A 19,143-nucleotide genomic window follows, 5' to 3' on the forward strand; every position below is an offset into this window, starting at 1 on the left:
AACACACTTGTCAACTCCCCCTGCAAAAAACAAAACAAAAAACCCTCCAGAAAGCAGAGAACATGGTCATTCCTCTCCCCATGCGAGACATACTTTTGGTATTAAAATTATTTTGCTATCAATTGTGTGCTACCAGGCTAGGTTTGAAATTCTTGTAGTAGCTTATACTAGCCCTGGTCGTCTCACCTCAAAAAGAATATTGTAGAGTTGGGGAAAGTTCAGAAAAGGTAAGCCAAAATGATAAAAGGGGGTAGAGTGATTCCCCCAAGAGGAAAGGTTATAGCAGGCACATCAAACAGGTAGATCACTGGATGTCTCTGGTAGATCACTGGTTATTTTAAATAATATTGTATAATCTTCTTCCATCAACTCCATATCAGATTAAAAATAACTGTGACCATGAATGATGACTTTCAGTTGAAACACTAAAAATGCAAATGAGTTCTTTTCAGGAATGTTTATTGAATCAGAAGAAAATCAAAATATACAACTATTTAGAATTCAGGTGCTAGTTTATATTATTAGTCTTATTCTTCCTTGCTTTTACAATAACACACATATCTGAATTTTCCATGAACACTATTAAACTTGCATCTCATATGATCTTTTTGAAGCAGGCAAAATTTTGTTCAGTCTTATAATCTGGTATAGTTTTCATTTAAGGAATTAAGTTTAGTTACAGGCATAAACTAAAAAACGTTTCTGTAAAACTGAAGTGTTTTTCTTTAATGATAAGAAAAAAATTAATAACAAAAGTAAATACATCCTTTGAGTTAGTGATATAAAGGGCTCCATTGTGCTGCATTTTTGTTAATACTTTAATCACTTTCTTTTCAAAAGCTAATTTCCCCCCATTTTATTACATCAAGGAAGAAAATAGATGAGAATGAGTTAGAAGTCCTGTACATTTCACCCTTTTCAATATTAATAACTTGAAAATCAATTTGAAGCACACTCTTAAAAGTTGAGTTATATGACCTTGGCACTTATAACCACAAACTTTTTTATTAAAAAAAATATTGTCAATGTTCAATTTATCAAATGATGATTTTAAAAGCTTTATACTTATTCTTCCACCCTCCACATAATTTTGCCACAAAAACAGAATCCTTCTTATCACCTCCATCTAACTATAATTATTTTAAACAGGACCCTTATTACGCTGTGCAACCCAATGCAATGTTTACTGTTCAATAAATCTTACATCTGAGTAATTGTATTTTGTTTAGAATTGCAGGCTTAGAATGTTTTCTTACTTTGTTTGTTAGAATAATCATTCCATCTTCCACATTACCCTATGCAAACATAACACTTAACTGTGGTTTACTTTCTTAACCATGGTTAAGCACTGCATCTGATTAATTAGATGATCATTAAGAGTTGCCTGGAAAATAGGGTGGGAAACTATGGACTGAAGTGTGTTTGCAAACCATAGTTTGCATTAGCTGTGGTTATGTACTGCATCTGTAATGACCAAACCACGGTTAAGGCAACAAGTTCTCCCTATATACATTGGACAATTGTTTCAGGCTTCATAAGTCACAGGTTATGAAACCACATATTTATGAAGCTGAGAATGATTAACTGAACTGAACTATTCTCTGTTTATAGAGCATAACTAGGAAAACTAGATCTTTTCACTGCAAAGGATAGAACCAGGGTTAGCAACAAATGCTAACCATGCCCATTATGTCTGCACCAGGTTACAGAGAGGTGTAAGATGACTGCCTCCTCTTAAAAGGCTGTCTATCTCACCTGACCGTACATCTACAATACTCCCAACTGAAACTGATTTTGATTCCTAGAGTAGCCACAGGCAATCGAAAGGAACAACAGCATAGTGAGAGAACTCATACTTTGCAATATTGTAGGGGACAGATTCAATCTCACATATTGGGATGGGAAAGACCTGAGATCTTAGAGGGCTATGACCATTTCGTGGAGGCAATGCTGAATGGTCTCACACAGTATAAGATAACTTCCCCATGCCCAGAGATAGGCAAGTGGGAAGATATGAATCTTCAGGTTGCAGTTTTGCTGGCTAACGCAAACATTGTGCTTTGAACACCATCTCCCTGACCAACTTTGTCTGCACTATTCTCCACACTTATGACAAGGAAGGATTCTACACCACTTGACTGCAACACTGCTGCGTGCTCACTGTTATGCTAATCAGTCCAGATTAAAATGGTATGATGTGCTGTAAAGATTGTTAACAAGTAGACATCTGCACATAGGTACACATAGGTACACATACAAGTAGACCTTATCTGCATAGGTACACATGCAGGGAGAGCTTGGAATACAGGCTTGGGATAAGGCACAGTTAGGGCTGTGATCAGCCCGCAAACCAGGAAAATACAATCTGCATATTGTGTAAAGAAAAAAGCAATGAAGATACAAATTATGAATATGCTAACTGGGTACACTAAATTTGGAAGCTCTAATTAACTGCCCAACATGTTTATTGCAGCTGGGGGTAATAAGAGACTCTCATAATTTTGCTTTCCCCTTGCAGGGGATGTGAAGTGGATCAATCTGCTGGGCTCAGCCCTGGCCAAAGGCATGCACATTAAGATCTGGTCATCAGAGACGTATGTCTTTGTTCAGTGAGGCTGCCCAGAGACAGAGCATGGGGGGGACGACCTTGCCATAAGATGGCATGACAGGGCCAGATGTGGGAGCAGAAGTCTCCATTTCAGGTCGAAACCAAGCATTACTTTAATGCTCTAATTAGCAACCACATCTTGTTTTGAAAAAATCAAGACCAGGCACGTGCTTGCCCCGCCTCCCCAATTTTCATAGGGACTGCAGCATGAAGGAAAGGGAACCTTAACAATTCTCTTCCCAGATGCAATCCTGACAAAAAATGCCCTCCACTAACAGCAATTAGCTTTGACAAAGTGGGAGAAGATGCTCCCTTTGGTTAATTTTAATCAGCATCGTAGCTGGGGAGGAGGGATAAACCTCCCCTCCCCACATGCCCCTGGTATTCAATTTTAAAATGCACACATACACAGATGTGGTTGATAATAGAGCTATTAAAGTAACATCTGGCTTTGCCCTAAGAATTGTGAGCTTTTATGCCGTGAGGATTTTTATGTTAGTGGCCATAGTCAATATCGCTCTCCCTACCCCTTGGACTGACACGACTCTCTATTCTTTTCCTTTCCCATTAACCTTCCCAGCAGCTGAGCTCTCCTCAACTCTAAGAGTTTCTCCATTGCTTTTCTGTGACCTTTAAGTTAGCCTATTTGAAGAAAACTTGTGAAGAAATCCAGAATGTACACCAGTCTTTGCTTGAGCCTAGCACAGCTATTGTTTGGCAACAACCATATGAAGCAAGGGGGTGGAAGGGAAGAAAAATGAACCAAAGCACGTCTCCTTTTTTACACTGCATGGGTGAGGGGAAATGATGGCGGAGATCCAACGATCTGTCATTTGGTTCGGTGTATTCATTACTTGGGTTTCACAAAAGGCACAATTGATACTGGATCTGTTTGTACTTCGGCATCGGACATCCGTTTGGGGCTCTGTTGACGGGGGAAAAAACAGAGAGAGAGATGTAAAGATATTGATGAAGATGCTAAATAGCTGATTACCGTATTTTTCGCCCTATAGGACGCACCGTCCCATAAGACGCACCTAGTTTTTTTGGGGGGAAATAAAGGAAAAAAAATATTCCCCCCCCAGGCGCGGGGCTGGGGCAGCCCGAACTTCCCCCGACCCCAGCCCCCAAACAGGCAGCTCTCTGCAAGCCGTGGGAGCCCAGCGGTGGTTCCCACTGCTTGCGGAGAGATCCGTGAAGCCTGGACGCGCTGAGGTCAGCGCGCGCAGGCTTCGGGATGCCGGCAACTCTCCCCAAGCAGCGGGAACGTTCCCACTGCTTGCGGAGAGATCCGCGAAGCCTGGACGCGCTGAGATCAGCGCGCGCAGGCTTCAGGATGCCGGCAACTCTCCCCAAGCAGCGGGAGCATTCCCGCTGCTTGAGGAGAGGTCCGCGAAGCCTGGAGAGCGAGAGGGGTCGGTGCGCACCTACCGCTCTTGCTCTCCAGGCTTCAGCGAAAGCCTGCATTCGCCCCATAAGACGCACCCACATTTCCCCTTCATTTTTGGAGGGGAAAAAGTGCGTCTTATAGGGCGAAAAATACGGTATGTTGGAGCGTCACATAGGCGTTTTCCACTTACATTTTTACTAAGCTTGTAGCCCATGTTATACAGACAGTGAAATAGGCTGCGTGTAAATTTTCACTTAAAAACAATTCTGCACAATGCTGAGTAAAACAAAAACAGTATCAAAAGAAAACCTGTAATATGTCCATAACCAGTAAGTTATGGGGAGGAGCCAGGACTTTGAAATAGTACACCTAGACTACTGGAAATCTTATTCAGCACCTCTTGAGTCAGAGACTGTTTGCATGCTTGCAACTTAAGGTTGGTAAGCAAAAGGACTAGAAACTTGGGTTTTTTAAGAAAAGAAAGACGAGGTTATGCACCCAGTGATCCCATTTTGCACCTTCTCTGTGCTTGTGCAGAATCACAGAAAACATACAGTCCTGGCTGTAGCATCTGAAAGCTCATGCCTCAGGAAAGTTTATTTTGCATTTAATATCATTCATAAGATAACCTTCATGTGGTTTGAATTATTCATGCAGAAAGCCAGTATGTTGTGGGGCCTTGTGTGATCTGGTGGGCAAGAAGAGCTTAGACCAGTGTAGAATTGCAAGTTCTAACATATTAAAGGTTTGGACCCTACGTACATATATTGCTTAAAAAAATAAATCACCATTAGCGTTCACATGTATAAGGAAGGCTCAAATAAATGGTGTTCTTAGCAGTTGCCCCAAGAAGTTCCAGGCGTCTCTGCTTATGCCTTTAGCTTTCCTTATAGCAAGCAGTTGGAAGAGATGAAGTAAAAGTGCTTTCAGTATATACACGTATGTATTGCTGTTGTTAATTTAGTGCCCCCTGCTAAATGATTAGCAATTGGGAAAAAATAAAGCACAAAGTGTCCTGCCCAAAGGCTCACAATCTAGAAGACATGACACATATAAGAACAGGAGATGGGAAAAGGTAAGAAGTGAGATTGATCCAGCAGAAGAAAAGATGTAAAACAGGCAGTCAGGTTCACAGTCCAAGATTCACAGGAAATGTATGATGGCGGTGGTGGTGAATCAGCCTTCTTACCCCGTGTTTCTCTTTTCAGTACTGGACTAAGTGCCGCCCCACTTCTGTCGCCACCGGACAAGGTTACGGGACCACCAGGGGTGGAAGGAGAAAGGAGTAGTAGGGAGAACTTTACCTTACTTGCATTTTAATGCAATTTTAGTGCAAAAATATCTAATTTGTATGTCCCCAAACAATGCATGAACCATAACACAATTATCCATCAAAATCCAGACTTTTCTGAATTTTGCAATTCAGTTCTCCAACCAAAAATTGTTTACAAAAATGTATAAAAAGGGGAATGTGTACTAAAATGCAGAAACACCATGCAACAATGCATCATAGTAGGAAAATTGTTTGCAAAAATGTCTATATAAGGCAAAATCGCACACGAAAGTGTATAGATCAGGAGAAAACCCAGATATTCTTATTTTTTTGCAGAGGACTTAAAAAAGAAAAAGTTGAAAACTGCTATGGAAACATGGAGAACTGAATATAAGTTTGGAAAAATGAGAAACTGAGAAACTGAGAGATTTGTCCATGCCTAAGCAGAAGGCTCCTTGCCCAGCCCCTCTCAAATTTAGCACCGGCCCTGCTCTTTACCAAACGCATTACAACCCCAATTGACAAATTGTGGCATACAAGTGAACTCCTGGGAACAGATTTGGAGGCTAAGACCCAACATGCTTATACATAAAAGCTTCCCAGAATGGTGGCTACACCAGGATTGCTAAAGAAAAATGAAAGGTAACGTACAAGGCCCTTAAAAAACCCTCCGAATGACTGTCTCTTCTCTATCCTCTTCACAGTGTTTTCCTTCGCAGCTTCCCCTCCATTCTGAAGGGAGTCTGTCTCGGCTCTTTGTTGCTCTGTGGAGTCTGGCTGGTCTTTGGCTTCCTGTTTGTTTCCTTGCTGGCTCTCTGTTGAACTCTCTTGGCTCCTCTCAGCCACAGGTTCTCTGTTCTCAGCCTGGGTCAAGGGCCTGTCTTTGAAGTCCAGTGTCTAAAGCAGTTTCAAACAGCAGTTATTTTTTAAAGAAAGAAAGAAAGAAAGAAAGAAAGAAAGAAAGAAAGAAAGAAAGAAAGAAAGAAATGCATTTGGCAGGAGGCCCCCCAGTTTATTTAAAATTAAAGCTACCTCGCCTCCAATGCACATGCAACCCAAATGGTGGAAAATCTATTTGCTGCAATCCTATGCACACTTAATGAGGAAATATGAGCCATGGTAGGGCTTACGGTACTTCTCCCTGCACATGCATAGGATCGGGCTGTATGTTCAGCCTGCCACCCTCCTCCCCCCTCTCTCACACACAAGTTGCCCTTTTTACAGTTCTGGGACTACTCTCATGGAGGAAAATGCACAAGTGGCTTTCTGCAAAGCATTTCTTTTTACACATGTCTGTTGTTTTTCTATTTCTCCATGCATAATAAAAAATTGAGGAAAGGCATTGAAGTTAGGGCCATGTCTAGATGGATCTTATTCAGGCATCCCACAAACAGCGTTTCCTAACCTGTTTTTAGAGAGTGTCCAAAGCATGCCACAAATATAACCTTGGTAGTAGTTACAACAATCCTCTAAAGCAGTCCAGGGTGACTGCCACTCCCATATTATAGATGGAGTTCTGAGTCTAAGAGGTAGCAGTTTGCTGAAGGCTGCTTAGTGACTTCAAGGCTGCGGCAATATTTGAACCAGATGGCAAGACACAGGGGCTGTTTAAATCAATGCCGCTCACCCAATTGACTGGAACCAGCTGCAGATGAACGTGGGATTTGCATGGCGTACTGCAATAACCACCACAGTTTCCTAAACCAAAAAGGTATACCCCTTTTTGTGACAGAGCACTTTCTTTTCAAAAATTAACTATGAACCCCAAAATTTAGGATCCCCTCCAAACCTGTGCCAAGGTTTTGCAGTTGTTTTGCAGCAAAAACCCTGTGTTTTGCAGCGCCCCACAAACTGAGTAATTGATACATAAAACACAGGGTTCGTACTGGACATGAACTATGAACCCCCAAATTTGGAATCCCCTCCAAACCTGTGCCAAACCTCTGCAGTTGTTTTGCAGTGAAAACCCCACATTTTGCAGCACCCCACAAAATGAGTAACTGATACATCAAAGACAGGGTTTGTACTTAACATTAACTATGAACCCTAAAATTTGGAATCCCTAATGGGACCACTTTATTTGCATGCAGAAGGCCCTAGTTAAATCCCTGGCATCTCCAGGTGGGGCTTGGAGAACCCCTGTCTCAAATCCTGCAGAGCCACTGTCAATCAGTGTAGTCAGTACTGAACTATATAGATTGCTGGCTTGACTCTAGATGCAAAGGAGATCAGGGCTCCTGCACCTTTCATAGTTATGCAGAGGAGGAAATGTCATCAGCTATAATTTGCATAATAATAGGATCTATAATCTGGAGCCTAGGAAGTTACCATCTAAACACAACCCTAGAGACACAATGTTTTCACATGCATGCATACAACAACAGCATTACAACAAAGCAGTAACAGTGTTCTCTTCCCAAGCCAGGAAGCATGAAACCAAAAGATGGGAGACAGAGACAGAGAAAGATTTGAAAGATCAAGATAACAAATAAATAACACTGGGCTACAGAAGAGAAAGATTGCACGGACAAATTTCCACAGTGTAAAATTACAATACTCCACCAGAAGATTGACAAGCCATGATTTGGTCAAGGTAGTCCAATGCCATAGAAAATTCTGCATGGAATTGCAAATGGAGAAAACATGACTTCTTACATTCATTCATTTTAAAAATATTATTATTGTTGTTTCCAAAGTAACAACTATTACAAGACACTTCACTATAGCAAAGGGAGTGAAATAAGAACAGGATATGGACAAAGTTCAAAAAGGTTCACAACAAAATGCTACAGTTTGTTTAAAAGAAAGAGGAAGTGAACAGCAATGTTAGATTACAAAGTGAAACGAAATAATATGCACCCCTTTCCCTGCCATTATTGTGCATCTGGGATGTTATGCCCAAGCTATACATCTGGAAGCCACACACATGCTTTAAAGGTGGCTGAAAGTCACAGGTCATGATATTTTCAGGGTTTATAGGCAACTTGTGGGTTAACATAAAACTCTTAAGAATTTAATTTGCTCAGGCAGCGTGCCTTGGTGTATGAAACCTCTGAATCCATACCTCTGGCATAATAACATTTACAGATTGCAGAATCAGCTTCTGGAGTCTGCATGAAGAAAGTTCCCATGCTGTTTCTTTTCAAACATCCCTACTTTATTGTCTAGGCTGGTGCACAAACAGTGCCTTGCTCAAGACTCAAACCATAATTAAGAGATGTAGGTGTGGGCTGCTTGATTGCAGAGACCCTCACTCATAGTTGCCAACTCCCTGGGACCCTGGGAGCACCCACAAAATTCCCCATGAAGGGGCCAGGCACCTACAAATTTTGGTGCCATGGTCATGCACACTGCATGGCACCCGTGGCCCCAGGCAACCATGGTCGCGGGGCCATGCTGGCACTCCTGCCCTCACTGTAGACTCTTCCCTTCTTCTCTCTGTAGCTCTTCAGTTTCTCCCAATACCTACAGTTTTTATCAGCAACACCGTTAACCACTGTGATAACACAAGCCCAGTGTTTGAAACAAAGGTTAGCTTAGGCGCATCACTGTCCACCATGGTTACAACAAACCATGACTAAAGGCTAGGGATGGCTGACTGAACCATGGCTTAATGCAAACAAGCAAACTATGAGCAGTAAGCCATGGAACAAACTTTGGCTTCAGTTCCTGGTTTGTCTGCTAGTTAAACAATGAGCCTGGGTTAGGGTTAGGGCAGCAGCAGGACCAGAGAAGAAGCAAAGCAGTTCTCTCCAGGAACCCACATGCCTGCTCATTCGCACTAAGCCATGATCTGGTTTAGTGTTCCATGCAGACTGGGCCATTACGTCTACACAAACTATTCATGGCTGGTTTGAATTAAAAGCTGAGGGACTGATATAAGGGAAAGGTGGGTTGGGGAAGCACTAAAGGAAGTACATGACCCCCTAGCAATTGCTAAGGATGTACAGTTATGAGGAAAGAATTGGTTCCCCCCCCCCGTTTCCACCTGCCGTGAAACTGTTAAAAACACAGGAGCTCTGCGTTTTTTAAAATGCAGCCCCACTGCAACCACCCTGTGATTTCTAAGATCACCCCATTCCTTCTCTTCACAAGTTTCAGCTGACTGTGAAGAACAAATGGTGGTGTCAAGAAAAGGTTACCCTTGAGCTAAGTGGAAAGAGCATGTTCAGGATATCATCTTATCTTTGAATCAGGCAGAATATCAGCATGTTTCAAAGCAGCAAATTTGGCACATTTTAATGTTGAAGGAAAGAACGCAGGGAAATAGAAAAAAGGAAAGCTGTAAATAATGAACTGTATCACTCCCGTTCCTAACAGCTGATCCAGACCCAACAATCTGTCTCAGCTTGTAGGCAGCAAGCATTTCTTGAGAAAGGAAAACCAGATTAACGGGATCATAGTTTCCCCGATGAATTCTACTCACGTCTGCCCCAGAGATTTAATTGACTTGAGACCTGAATCAATCAAACTCTTCAACCTTTGGTGGACTGCATTTCGGTAAAGATCAGGAAAGGGATAGCAGAGCGTCCAAGGAGGGGATGCCCCCATCAGAGGACAAATGGGCCCTTGCACTGGCAGTGCTCCAGAGTGGTGAGGCAAACAGTCTGCTTCTGCACGTTTTTAGCTGTGCGGTGACCTCTCCCCTCTTCTTTCAGGGCTCTATACTGTTGCCACCACCATGAAGTTAAATGGAGCTGATTGGGAACTGTTCCCTTAGCAACGGTGAAGTGTTGTAGGCACATTGCATATGTACAGTGTTATAACGTAAGGCCTCAAGGCTTACTGAAAGGGATGGTCGGCTAAATGAATTGATAACAACCAGTGCAATGCCCAACACCAAACATCATAAAGAAAAGTAAGTGTCCCCTATTTATCCAGTGCAAACTGAGAAGGGATGTTTATTTGTTACACTTATTGCTGACTTTTCCTGCAAAGAGCTCACAGTGGCTTATATATGGTTCATGGGCAGTCAGTCCTTCATCCAGAGAGCTTACACACCCCACACACTGGGTGCATCTTCCAATTTCATGTTGCCCCTGGAGGGGTTGCAATGGGCCAATGGGACCCCTGAGCCCCCAAAAGATAAGCTTCGGCTAGCTCACAGGCTCCAGCAATAGGCCTGTGTTTTGTGATTCACAATGGACAGCAAGGAGTTTCCACATTTCACAAATGAAAGCAATCAGCCTGTACTGTCCACATCAGGTACTAAATCTCAAATCAATTGATCCAGTATATGAAGACTGCAGTACAGCTATTTCTACTTCGTTATGTATTAATGGTGGCAAAGGTTTTAACAGCACATAACTGGGAAAAAGAAGCAAAGGTACTTATAATCACTGGTTGCAAGATAAAGAGCTAACCTTTAATTAAGTGCAGTAAATTAATATACTAGTTGGAAGTTCACTTTTGCAATGGAACATGAGTTCCACTTGCAAGATAGGACCTTCCTCTTCTCTTCCTGTGACACCCTCCACCCCAAATCTGCTCTGGAAAGTCCCCCAACCCTCTGGAACAGTTATTGAGGGTGATCAGGGACTGAAAGGAGAAGAGGGAGAAGTTCTGAAGTTCTGTGTGAGCAGAACAGCGGTGTTGGATACACTCGCATTAACTTTACATGTCTTATTTCACTAGTGTAGAAGAAATAGCAAACTAAGTTAATATGAAGTGAATGGACTTGATACAGTATTAAGAACTTTACACAGATGCCAGACTGACATGCACTACACATCAAAATAAGAACACAGGGAGGGTTTTAAGACAAACTTGAGAACAAACATACAGATAAGACGGAATTGTCTTTATTTATCCTTACGTTGAATTTTTGTAAAGATCTGAAAGCTTAAAATGATGTTAGAGGTTCTTTAGAAATGTATAAAATCCATACACCTATGAACTATTGGATATATGCTTGCAGTGCTTTTCATAAATCTGGTCATTTAAAAACCCAAACAATTTATTAATTTTAGTTTTGATTGCAATTATGGATACAGAGATTTGTTTCCAAAGGCGATAGTGACAGTTTTTAAACCCAACAGTCCCAAATTCAGCTGCAAAAAATGAAGGAAATAAAGCATGGAACACAACTGGTCAGAGGCTGAACAAAACATGCTCAATGGACAGATGAGTTTTGCTGTCATGAAAGAAGAAGAAACAGCAAAGTGAAGCTCCGGAAGCAGATACCAGCTGAACCCATCACCAAGAGAAGATCGAATCCATACACTTACTTGGGCATCAGGGGCTTGCCCATTTACCTCTTCTGGAGCAACTACTACTGTGTCACCTCTGACTGGCTAGAATAACAAAGGGTTAGATGCATTTCTTCTTGCCATGTTTCTGTAGTGCTGGGGTTACAGAGGACTTTAACAGGCAATGCTAGCTAGATTCCTTAGCCCCTAACTCTGTTTTTACACTTGTGAACTTTTTTCAAATGAATCCAATCCAGATAATGCATACCTCCCTCTTTCCAATCTACGGAGCCCCTTAAACATGTCAATTTTGGGCAAATGTCAAGACTTCTCATTTCCTCGAGTGTTCTTTATAGGCTTGCTGTGATTCTGAAGGCAGACAACTTTGGGCAGGTCCTGTTAGAGTTCACTGGTGGGTGCTGTTTGACTGAGTGTGTCGGGTGAAAAATCAACAAACATTTAGAAGAGGGAATGGCCTTAAGGTTCTCCAGAAATCAAGGTAAATGAGAGGAAATTATACATTGGAATTTTGATGCTGGCAGTGTTATATGGAATGCAAGAAACTTGCATGTATGAAGAGTTTTAATTCCACAATACACGCCTGTCTGGAACTTCTAAGTGCCCATTATCTGTTGTATGACTTATGGAGGTGGTGAGTTTACTCTATAGGTCTGACTGTTTCTAATATGGTCCCTGTTGCAGGGGGTGGGACTAAGGAAGGGAGGTGAGATGGTGAGATCATGAGAGGAGTTGCTTTGCCATAGGCCACCAACAAATGTTGCGGTACTCTAACTACTCCCTCTGTTTGGCTATTTCAAATACTTTACAGATTAATCCCTTCTAGGTCATACTTTATACCTCCTCCCATACAGATTCAAAAATACTCTTCTTACCAATTTAAATAATTTCCTCAGATCCTTAGTTTTGCTGGGCTTCTCATCTCCTTTGGACTTTACTTCCGCTGCTTCCTGACTTCTGCTTTCGACTTTAGCTGGGGCTTGGGGAGATGCTTCGATCCTCTCCGTGTTTATCACCTCGATGTCATCTGTTGGAGTCTGCAGGTTATTTGTAACAAATGTTAAGGAACAGTGGAATGCATTTAGATAAATTAAGATGGCCTACTTTAGAAATTCAGAATCACTTACGGGAATAAGAGCCATCATCTCAGAAGGATGAAGAAGAAGAAGAAGAAGAAGAAGAAGAAGAAGAAGAAGAAGAAGAAGAAGAAGAAGAAGAAGAAGAAGAGTTTGGATTTGATATCCCGCCTTTCACTCCCCTTCAGGAGTCTCAAAGCGGCTAACATTCTCCTTTCCCTTCCTCCTCCACAACAAACACTCTGTGAGGTGAGTGGGGCTGAGAGACTTCAGAGAAGTGTGACTAGCCCAAGGTCACCCAGCAGCTGCATGTGGAGGAGCGGAGACATGAACCCGGTTTCCCAGATTACGTGACTACAGCTCTTAACCACTACACCACACTGGCTGAACATTTATTTTAAACTTAAAGAGACAGATTTTATAGGAAACAGGTTGGATTTTTGCACCCTGGATACCTTCTGTGAAACACAACTGGATTTTAGAGTTTCCTTGGAGAAAATCCTTTCTAGTAACTTCCTGAGTATAATTAGCTGCTTATAAAAGCTAACAAATTGCTTCAATGATGTAAACTACTTTGAGATCTGTTGATAGTCCACAAATGACTTAAAGAAACAGACCATCAGATGCCTTCACAAAGAAAATCAGCATGATAGGTGGAAAATTCGGTTAGATCCTTTCCCCCTGGCATGCTACATTTCTACATGCATGGCATTTATTTTTATGTGAGGGAAACTTCAGACATGCCATCCTGCCTACCTGCAGCATGAAGTGGTATAATATAGCAAGAGTACAAGTGATTTCACTGTATGTATGGATAAAGCTCACATTCACATGCCCATGGTATCTGTAAATATCGCTGCTCAGTCCACTTTTGGCATGGCAATGGTGGAATTTCTGCAACACTGTGGTTAACAAAGTGCCAAGGAGGCAGGCTATGAAATCCCTATTGCCTGTTTAGATGTTGGGGAGGAACTGAATGTTAGGCAGCAGAGAGTTGCTGCTGAAAGGTGGCAGTCTGTGATCCAGTTCTCCCATTTCTCCTTGGTAGCGTGAAGTGAAATTTCCCAAGGTATTGACCAACACAATGTGCTACCCTGCTGCTGACCAGGGGGCAGTCAGTTATGGGGAGCAGAGTTGGAGAAACCCATAAAGCTGTGTTGTCAAGCATGTGGGCAAGATTAGCAAAATAGTCACAAGGAAAAAGGAGAAAACTGAACACAGAGCTGCTTTTCTTGCCAGCAACCCACTGTTTGCATCACAATGTGCAGTTTCACGCTTAAATTCAAGAGTGAAGTAACCATTAGCTACTTAGCCTGTGGTGTTATTAACAGTAGTAATAGAAATTGCATCAGTTGAGGACCCCTCCAGACAATTTGTGGGTGTTCATTAGTGGTGGATTTATACCAGACAGTCTGCTTTATTAGTTGTTCGGAGATGCTGCTGAAATGTTGGGAAGGGGTCTGAACAGCGAACATTTGTGGTATGGAATGTTACAGGGTATCAGGAGGAAGTTGGGGAGATGCACTGTTTGGAAATGCATCCGTATGTTTTCCCCACTGAAAGCAGGATTGCAAATAATCGCCCCGATACCACCATCGGCACAAATAATCATGAATTCACATAAAATGGATGTCTGGAGGGGTTCTGAGTTTACCCACAAGACTGTTAGAACAAATAATAAACCAGGAATCAACAAAATACACAACCTTAAAAAGAACCAGCACCATTATTAGCGGCTGTGATATGGTCACCATGTCATCTTCAACTTTTATTTTACTCTTAGTATAAAATGTAATGCAGCATTGCTATATTGCAACAAAAGATGACCCAACAGAAAGACAGGATACTTTAAATCACAGCTATGAAATAAAATACAGTATGGACATTAAAATCCAATGGCACCATTCAAAGAAAGCCTTTTAAGCACTCCAAAACAACAAATATTGATGTGGTGCTTGTCAAACGGCATCCCCATTGATGTAAATTTTATTAGCATATGGCATTAGCTGTTGCACTGATGCCATTGGCAGTTATATTTGGTCTTCCAGCTCACCAGATGTAACCAGTTATCTAGCTATAGGAGTTTGTTCTCTTCCCAAAGCAGAATACATCCTCAATAAGGCAGAGCAGAGCAGAAGCAATCTCCTGGGACTTGGTTTTTTAAAAAAAACAGTATAGTGTGGGATCATATTACAGCCAGTGCTGCTACAGCTGTAGCCCAAATGCGTTCTGTCTCTCATGCTATGTTGATGCAGTGGGTTTAGTTTCACTAGTGATAACAGTTGTATCCTGGGAGGAAATTCCAGGCACGTCTGGGTTCAAGGAAAATATCCAGTCACCCAGGAAGCCTAAATGACTGGCTATTTTATGGCTTACCAAAAACACAATGTTTTATTGATGGTACCCCTGCTACTGATTTGGCTCTCATTTGCTGATGACAGTTACTTTTGTTGATAGGGATACCTCAGCTGATGTGTTAATAGAGGTATGTTTGAAGCGATTGGCTGTAATTAAATCTAGCACAAATAAAAGCGACGTTTGATGTTTCAAGTTGCTATTATATTGCAGGTTGCTTTGAGCTTTTGAGAAATGGACAGGGCATGCATATAAGACAAATGAGCGGTTATTTTCTTTAGCTGTGCTGCCCAATGAGCAATTTTTGGATTTTTGAAGTCACTGACATGTGCAAGTAAATAAATAAAGATTCTCCCATGGAAAACCTGCATTTAATCTGGCTTTGCTGTGGCATCTTCCATTCTAAGAAGCCTTTCAACACTGGGTCAACCCAGGACCTATTGTGAGGTATATGAAAAAACTCCTATAAATAAATCTAGCCAGAAAGGAAAATGGCTATCCAGAAAATCCGCACGTACCTTTTTTCGAAAGAATTTACTTAGGGGTGTAGGAGTAGAAGAAGATCTCTCCTTTGTTATTATTATTTCTTTTGGAGTTTCGTTGGTGACAATCACTGTCGCTGTGGCTGGTGGTGGTGCAGGAGGGTCAGGAGCCCTTGTGTTCTGCTTTGCGGCTGGACTCTCCTGTGGTGGAGCAACGTTTGCTTCCGATGTCACGGTAGCAGTGATTACAGGCTGCTCAGCAATCTGGAAACATACACAAGAATTTGTAAATAGACAAAGGGCCATTTAAAGATTTGCAGAATGGGGCGGTGTTGGCCCACGACAGACATTAAGCTGAAGCTCAACACACATTTAAAGCACATGGCTTCCTCCAAAGAACCGTGGGAACAATAGTTTCTTAACGGTGCTGGGAACTGTAGTTCTGTGAGGGAGAAACTGCAATTCTCAGGATTCTTGGATGGGGAGCGTAATGTGTGCTGAATGTGTTTTCACAAAGTGGGGGGAATAATAAGGATGGGGGAAAGAGACAAGATAACATGGCACAACTATAGCTTATGAAAGAGCATCCATTCCTACATTTTTATGCATACCCTGTGCATTATGGCAGCCTTCCCCAATTTAGTGCCCTCTAAAAGCTATGGTTTTCCCAGTAGTGATGTATGGAAGTGAAAGCTGGACCATAAAGAAGGCTGAAGAATTGATGCTTTTGAATTATGGTGCTGGAGGAGACTCTTGAGAGTCCCATGGACCGCAAGAAGATCAAACGTATCCATTCTTAAGGAAATCAGCCCTGAGTGCTCACTGGAAGGACAGATCCTGAAGCTGAGGCTCCAATACTTTGGCCACCTCATGAGAAGAGAAGACTCCCTGGAAAAGTCCCTGTTGTTGGGAAAGATGGAGGGCACAAGGAGAAGGGGACGACAGAGGACGAGATGGTTGGATAGTGTTCTCGAAGCTGCCAGCATGAGTTTGACCAAACTGCGGGAGGCAGTGGAAGACAGAAGTGCCTGGCGTGCTCTGGTCCATGGGGTCACGAACAGTCGGACACGACTAAACGACTAAACAACAAAGATGTTTGGGATTACAATTCCCAGCATGGCAGCACTGGCTGATACTGCTGAGAGCTGTAGTACAAAACATCTGGAGAGTACCAGTTGTGGAAGGCTGGGTTATAGCATGGGCGAAGAGGAAATAACATTTATAGGAAATGACTGTTAAAGTCACATTTTGGGCACATGATGGCTCTCTATACATTTGGACACTTAAGATATTGTAACCAAATTCTACATGGTGGATCCTGAGATCAAAGAGCACGTTTTTGTCTATTTTGATACAACTGGATGCCATTTTGAATCAAGAGCTGTTCTGCACTGATTTTAACCACTAGTTTCAAAATGGCACTGATTTTTCTTTTAAAGTTTGTTGAATTCCTGAGCAATGCCAGGTACGAGGCTGTTAGCTCTCTATTAATCTGAAACTTGTCGAAATGTTCTTTGCAACTGGAAACTCATGAATGCTTTTCAACAATGTTACTCACTTTGGTATTTGCTGCCTGCTGGGCATCTTTCTTTGCCTAAAAGAAGAGGAAATACACAACACAAGTCATTTGGGGCTATGTCAGATTAAAACTGCAGAGTGGAAGGAAAGTAGGACCTTTTTCTGCCTCCCCACTTCCAGCTATTCTCTGAAGACTGAAGAAGAGACCCTTTTAAGAATATTAGGGGGGTGGGCAGGGGAACGACTAGACCATGTGAAAAATGAACATAATATTTTAACTGCAGTTCTTTCATTTTCAGCTTTGTATTCTTGTTATTAAAAAGTGTGCCTAGATATTTTGTTGTTGTTCAAAGTGACAGTCATTGCAACTGTTCCTGTTCCACCATAAATTCCTTGTGAAAGTGACCATTTTTGAAAACATAGTATGCATTCATAACTTCCATTGTAAATTTCTCATACAGTGGTACCTCGGGCTACATACGCTTCAGGTTACAGACTTGGCTAACCCAGAAATAATACCTCGGGTTAAGAACTTTGATTCAGGATGAGAACAGAAATCGTGCTCCGATGGCATGGCAGCAGCAGGAGGCCCCATTAGCTAAAGTGGTACTTCAGGTTAAGAACAGTTTCAGGTTAAGAACAGACCTCCGGAACGAATTAAGTACTTAACCCGAGGTACCACTGTATACAATAATGACCTCCTCATGTAATCCCAATGCACCAATGAACCTGTATCCAGCTTTAGTATTTAGTATTTATGTTATTTTGGTTGTTTTTTTTAGAAAACATACTTTTGGTTGAAATTAGTATTAACATTAAGACCTGAAAAACAATGTTTCCCTGGTTCAGAAGGTGACCATGGTTTTGAGGAAGAATGTGCTGGCTTCAGAAGATATGAGGTACAGGGACAACAGGAAGCAAGACTGGCAGCTCCTGTTCACTGTGCCTCTTTATAAATTTCAGCGTGAAGTTTGCACATCTCCCTCTGGGAAAAGATGCACGTCTTGCTGAAGTGTGAGCGTGCATCTTTCAATGTATATATTTAATTAGCAAAACGTACTATGAAGCAGCCTTTCCCCAGCTTGATCCTCGTGTCTACTCAGACATACTAACCCCTGAACTACCTGATATTTATTTCTTTTTAAGCACGGTTAGGGCTGGAGCCTCAAAACCTTTCTCTTGACCCTAAATAGGATCTTGTAGTTACAACTTCTATAGCTCATCCCTCTTCAGGTGAATGTGTGGATCTTTCCTTTTCAAATACAGCAACCGATACAATACTTTCGTTTCAGAGCAGCCTAAGTGCCTTTCCCAGTACCATTCTATTCCAAATCAATGCACTTATTATGTAATCCCCTCTACTCCCAAAAATTCCATGTGGGTGTCTGAGTGGAATTTCTGCACTTAGAAATTAACTTCATTTTCCATCCACAGCTCAAGGGTCTTTGTCTATATGCATTCCTCAGGATAGAATGCTCCCATTCTTTTCCTCCAAACAAAAATATTGATACTTAATATTGAATAATAATACGTTGACGTGGTTTTGGCTACGATTCTGTACTAATACAAATCCTACGATTCTTCAAAATTAGCCATGCATTCATTCATTCTGGGTCTTTACTGCTGAATTGTGGCTACTGCTTTGCTTTACAAGTGTGAGGGAGTTGCAGGGAACCAGCTGTCTACAGTTATCTGAAGAGTTATCCTAAAGGAGCAAGATTGTAGCTTGAGGGTACTCTTGGATTCGTCATTGTCACTGGAGGCGCAAGTGGCCGCTATGGTGTGGAATGCTTCTTACGAGTGGAGAGCACATTCAAATTTCCCCCTTTCACTGATGGGAGTTATATAGAATTCTGTTATTCTATATTTCAATTTTACAGTGCTGGTCCAGTAGCTTTCTGGAGCTTCAAGACTGCTAGAAAGAGACACCACAAATAGCACAACCACTGTGCCACCTACCTGTTGCAGGATCGTTAACATAATGGCACGTGAAATTCTCTGAACGCTTTACATGCAGGTAGGTGTAATTTTAATAGTCTCTTTTTGACTTCATTGTTTGTCAGATCGAACCTCAGGTTAAAGGCAGCCAGGGCATTGTTAGTGAGAGGGAGTTATTAACACAACTGGGGACATGGTCATTATGAATTGGTTAGAGGGTTTTCCTTCCTGAACCCTGAATTCACAGATGTTGCTTAAGGGGTAGATTTCCAGACTCTAAAACGCTCAAGATGTCTT

General features: G+C 41.9%; 1 protein-coding gene across 5 annotated transcripts in view; it reads right to left on the reverse strand.

The window, feature by feature from the left end:
• Window positions 1-442: 442 nt before the first annotated feature.
• BCAS1 (brain enriched myelin associated protein 1) overlaps window positions 443-19,143 on the reverse strand; it is a 52,875-nt gene continuing 34,174 nt past the window's right edge. For 2 of the 5 annotated variants that reach the window (XM_082226060.1, XM_082226057.1), the window contains 6 exons: window positions 16,949-16,984; window positions 15,427-15,654; window positions 12,353-12,514; window positions 11,499-11,564; window positions 5,923-6,168; window positions 443-3,533 (listed from right to left, as the gene is read on the reverse strand). In XM_082226060.1, coding sequence (XP_082082186.1) covers window positions 3,459-3,533; window positions 5,923-6,168; window positions 11,499-11,564; window positions 12,353-12,514; window positions 15,427-15,654; window positions 16,949-16,984 — 813 coding nt within the window. In that variant the 3' untranslated portion in view covers window positions 443-3,458. Of the gene's footprint in view, window positions 3,534-5,922; window positions 6,169-6,235; window positions 7,888-11,498; window positions 11,565-12,352; window positions 12,515-15,426; window positions 15,655-16,948; window positions 16,985-19,143 lie in introns of those variants that run through there. The other 3 variants (XM_082226059.1, XM_082226058.1, XM_082226061.1) reach the window with 3 other exon arrangements.

Source organism: Podarcis vaucheri, assembly GCF_965113315.1.
Source record: "Podarcis vaucheri genome assembly, chromosome: 6".
In the NCBI taxonomy this organism is placed as follows: Eukaryota; Metazoa; Chordata; class Lepidosauria; order Squamata; family Lacertidae; genus Podarcis; species Podarcis vaucheri.